At 44.6% G+C, this 4354-nt stretch overlaps 1 protein-coding gene across 1 annotated transcript in view; it reads left to right on the top strand.

Annotated features, from left to right (window-relative positions):
• Positions 1-2021: 2021 nt before the first annotated feature.
• The window catches only part of LOC105826054 (POTE ankyrin domain family member A-like), a gene marked incomplete at its 3' end in the record, with an annotated part of 13916 nt that continues 11583 nt past the window's right edge, over positions 2022-4354 (top strand). Inside the window, exons 1-4 of the mRNA XM_012663966.1 lie at positions 2022-2230; positions 3385-3533; positions 3593-3600; positions 3662-3835. Coding sequence (XP_012519420.1) covers positions 2022-2230; positions 3385-3533; positions 3593-3600; positions 3662-3835 — 540 coding nt within the window. The remainder of the gene's footprint in view (positions 2231-3384; positions 3534-3592; positions 3601-3661; positions 3836-4354) is intronic.

The following is a 4354-nucleotide window of genomic DNA, read 5'->3' as shown; positions in this document are numbered from 1 at the left end:
AGTTCATGTATTTGTTATTTGTTCTTTCTCTCAGTGTACATTTGCTATTAATTAGTTGTCTTATCTATAACTCTCCCTAAATGTTAAAGAGGGAAAACAAATTTGGTTGGTTTATATCTAATGCTGCATTTAATTAAGTTTTTCTCTGACTCAAAAATAATGTGATTTTCTGCCTAAAATAATAATTTGCATTTGAGTTTTAGGCTACCTAAATAATGTTTCTCGTGTGAGCAATTACTTAAGGAAGTGCTTTATTTTGTAGACCAAGCCACTTTGGATGACATGGAGAAGTCTGTGAATGATGATAAGAAACGGATCATTCCCTGGATTCAGCAACTGAAGTAAGCTTATTTATTTAGCTCGAGACTAAAACTGGAAACTTATTTGGACAAAATATATTTCCTTTCTGTCATTACTCTTGATCAGTCACTGTCCTTTAGGGTTATGACATGAAACTTATGTGCCTTTTGATAACTTACAATCTAAATTCTCCTGGAATAGGTCCAAGATGGCAGTGCCTCATATCAAATTCCCTTCTAGAACAAATACGGGTGTGAAGGGGATGGCACTCACTTTCATCCTTGCCACGTTTTCTTCTGCACAAGCACTTTTCAAATCACAACACAATGAATCTTTTTGTACCAAGTGTTTTATGTAATAGAGTCTTTTTTTTTTTCCACCTCAGAATTAACAACCCACGCACTCATGGGATCCCTGTGTTGGCAGTTTATTTTGAAAAACAACACCCTAGTTATCACAGTTTCTTCTTTTCCCACCATTTTCCTTAACAGAAGAAGTTCCAGAAAATTGGGGGGATATATTCTCTTTGCAGACTGCCACATTTGCAGAGGAGTCATGAATAATAATAATTCAAAAGCTCCTACTTCAACTCCCGAATCAGGCAAAGAATAAATGACAACATAAGAACAAATTTTGTTTACAGCAAGACCATAATACAACATTGAATTATTACAGTGCAGTGGTTGCAATCAAGTTCACAACAGAATATTCTTAGACCAAACACCCGACAAACTAAAATCACCCAAGTGCTTACAAACTGGAATAATCAGTGCAAGCAGTTGTTTCAATGGTGAAACCGGGGATGGCTGCTGTCCTTCTCAGGGTCGCTCAGCGTCCCGGCCCGGCCCGCTCCTCCTTGGCCTGCAGCTGGAGCGTGGGGGCTGCGACACAGGACACTCTGCAGCCACAGGGCATAGGGACTGAGCGGCTGCTTCCTGGCACTGTGCGGGGTCCCCGGTAGCCCGCACTGGCGCCACGGCTGCAGCCGGGACCCGCAGGCTGGGCACGAGCAGCGGAGGCTTAGAAAGCTCCCGATCTCCTGCGACCCCAGCATCCCGGACCTCAGGGCCAGGGGCCTCGACATGGGCCAAGCCAGGCGGTGGCGGTGGCGGTGGCACACAGGGGCGGGAAGCGGCTGCTCAGCCTCGATCGCAAGAGGGCCCTGCACCCACAGACCTCGCGATCCACGTGCGTGTGAGGAGCAGGCGCTGACCGGAGGTGTCCGCCCGTCCCAGGCCCGCCCGTCCCCGCTCCTCCCTGTGCACACAGAGCCAGCGTGGAGGGGTAGCTGCCTGCGCTGAGGGTGGAGAAGGACTTCCCGGAACCCTCCTCGCGTGTTCTGGGGCTGGTGTCTCGGGCCTGGCGGGCAGCGCGCGGCGACCCCGAGGCAGCCAGCGGAGAGCCCGGCAATTCCGCGCTGCGGCCGCCACCGGCTAGCAACGCCAACCCTCGAAGAGAATTCGTTAGCCGCGGCGCGTGGGTCTTTGTGCGCACGCGCAGCGATGACGCGGGCTAAGGTGCGCCCGCGCACTGTCTAACGGTTGGCTTTGCCTTTACTGGTCTGACCGGCGGAAGGCGCGGAGCTTGCTCCTTGCGGCTTTCGGCCAGACTGGGTTGGCTTGCTAGCTTTTGGCTACAGAGGCGGAGAAAAAGTGAGGAGGAGCTGAGGTGTCTACGGACCCGGAAGGCTTTACCCGAAATATTTCGGCTTCAGCGGCAAGATGGGGTGCACCTGCTCTGCCCCTTCGGGGGAGACCCAACCTCCCCGGCGTAAGAAAAGCCACAGCTTGAACTCACCCCAGGGATATGTCGTCCACCTCAAAGATCTGGGGAAGTTCCACAAAGCTGTGTACCGGGGTGAGCTCGAGGAAGTGCGGAAGATGTTTTACTACAACAGAGACGTGCTAAATACCACGGACAAGAAGCACAGGTAATAGGAACCGTGGGCCCGGGGCTGGGGGCGGGCTGGGGGGCGTGTGGGAGAAGCCCCCCTTCCTGGGCTGTGCGGGAGCCCGAGCCCTCCTGCCACCCAAGGTGCTCGGCTCTCTCCCCTCCGCGGGCTCCTGGGCACCTGGGATGAGGAAACCCTGGAGGGGTCCCGCTCCCAGGCGCCCTTTTGAAATTTTATAAGTCTTCAGTACTAATATTAGTCGTTGGAAATATCTGATTTACGTACATTCTTGAATCCTGTATTTCCTTTGGTGTAACGTTCTTTGAAAATCAAAGTAAGAATTAACTTTGTTTCAAAAATACACTGTTGTTGTTATCTCAGCCCTCTTTTTTCATAGTATGTTTAAGGTGGAAGGTAAAAACTAAAATTTCTTTAAATGCTAATCATGTGAAAAGAACTGCCAGAGACCTGTTGTACATACCAAAGTTCATTTAATGTAAGTCATCATGGATTGTGTGATGCCCCATTACCTTATGTATCAATAAGACAATTTTTAAAACGCTTCCAATTATAGTTATAATAAATCATGAATTACAAGTGGCATTCCAACGTCAGAGGTGTTAGAATGTGAAAAAATGAGCTTTTCAGAATCACTGAAATACGGTTGTATCTCTCATCTTTAAAACTTACCACAAGGTAGATGTTATTGTATCATTTTACTTAATCAGAATGTCAGCATTGTTAGGTAGTAGTCACAGTAATCATTATAATATCTAACAATTATTGAGCTGTTATTTGTACTAGGAACTCTTCAAAACACTTAGCATAGTTTCTCACGTAAGCATCACAGTGGTATCCTGTGAGGTGTCCCTACTATTCTCATTTCCATTTTATTGGTGAGGAAATTGAGGCACAGAAAAGCTAAGTCACAGCTAGTAAGTGACAGCTTAAAGGAGGATTCAAACCCAAGTTGAAATGAATCCAAAGGTCAATGTCTTTGTTTTCCGATAGGCTGCTCTTTCATTAATGCAGTGAGTACTAAGAGCTAATAAATATTGTCCTATCTTCACAAGAAACTTAAAGATTTGTTTTGAAAACAGATGGAGTACCATGAGATTTAATGTTTACAATTACCTGAATATGTTTTGAGATAGTGAACTCCAATTTTCTAAAAAGTCCTCTCACTTTCACAGGACTGCTCTCCATTTGGCCTGTGCCAGCAGAAATGCACAGGTGGTAGCGTTCCTGTTGGACAAAAAATGTGACCTTAACCCCTGTGACGGTGAAAACAGGACACCTCTGATGAAGGTATGTAGCTGCCAACTATTTCAGCATGAGATGGGTTTTCTTTAAACCCGTAGAGTAAAAATGAATTTATCTCATTTAAATATAACTAATAAGTGAAATCTGTGAAATGTTTATATTGAATTCCTAGAATTTATAATCTATTTCTTGGTCTGATACTGACAGGCCGTACAACGCCAGGCACAGGAATGCATAATCATGCTATTAGAACGTGGTGCCGATCCCAACGCTGTCGATGTGCATGGCAATAGTGCTCTCCACTATGCTGCCTATAATGGTAACTTATCAATAGCAGCAAAACTGCATGCTCACGGTGCCGCTATGGAGATAGCAAATAAGGTATCGATCAACCAACTTTATTTTCAAACTATTGAAATGCCTTTATTTTAACATTGACATATGTAAGGATCAATTTTCCATGTTTGGAAATTCAAGCATTTTCCCTGAATGAAAATATTTTGAAACAACTTAATTGTCTAAGGATTAACTTGAAATATTGATACTTTTAAAGAAGCATTAGAGGGTACAGCTTCTTTTATGCATTTATGGTAAATATTTGTGATAACACTAAAGGTAAAAATTTTTTTTTCAAATCGTTTTCCCACCCAAGGTTTTTGTTTGTTTGTTTGTTTTCTCATTAGTGTAAAACAACATGGCAAAGCAAATTTACCCTGGAAATGGGCTCTGTCATAAAACTCGAACAAAAGAAATGCATTTGACAGAAATGGAAATCTTGCTGTTGTTGAGAAGTTCCTAAAAAAAGTAATTTCTATGAACATGATTTACCTGTCAGTGGCAAGGCTAAAGAGGGAAAAATGGAAAGGGAAAAGGAGAGCTACCAGAAATACGCAGGCCAAT

Source organism: Propithecus coquereli, unplaced genomic scaffold (genome assembly GCF_000956105.1).
Source record: "Propithecus coquereli isolate 6110/MARCELLA unplaced genomic scaffold, Pcoq_1.0 Scaffold848, whole genome shotgun sequence".
Taxonomy (NCBI): Eukaryota; Metazoa; Chordata; class Mammalia; order Primates; family Indriidae; genus Propithecus; species Propithecus coquereli.
This window is presented reverse-complemented; position numbering and strand designations above follow the sequence as displayed.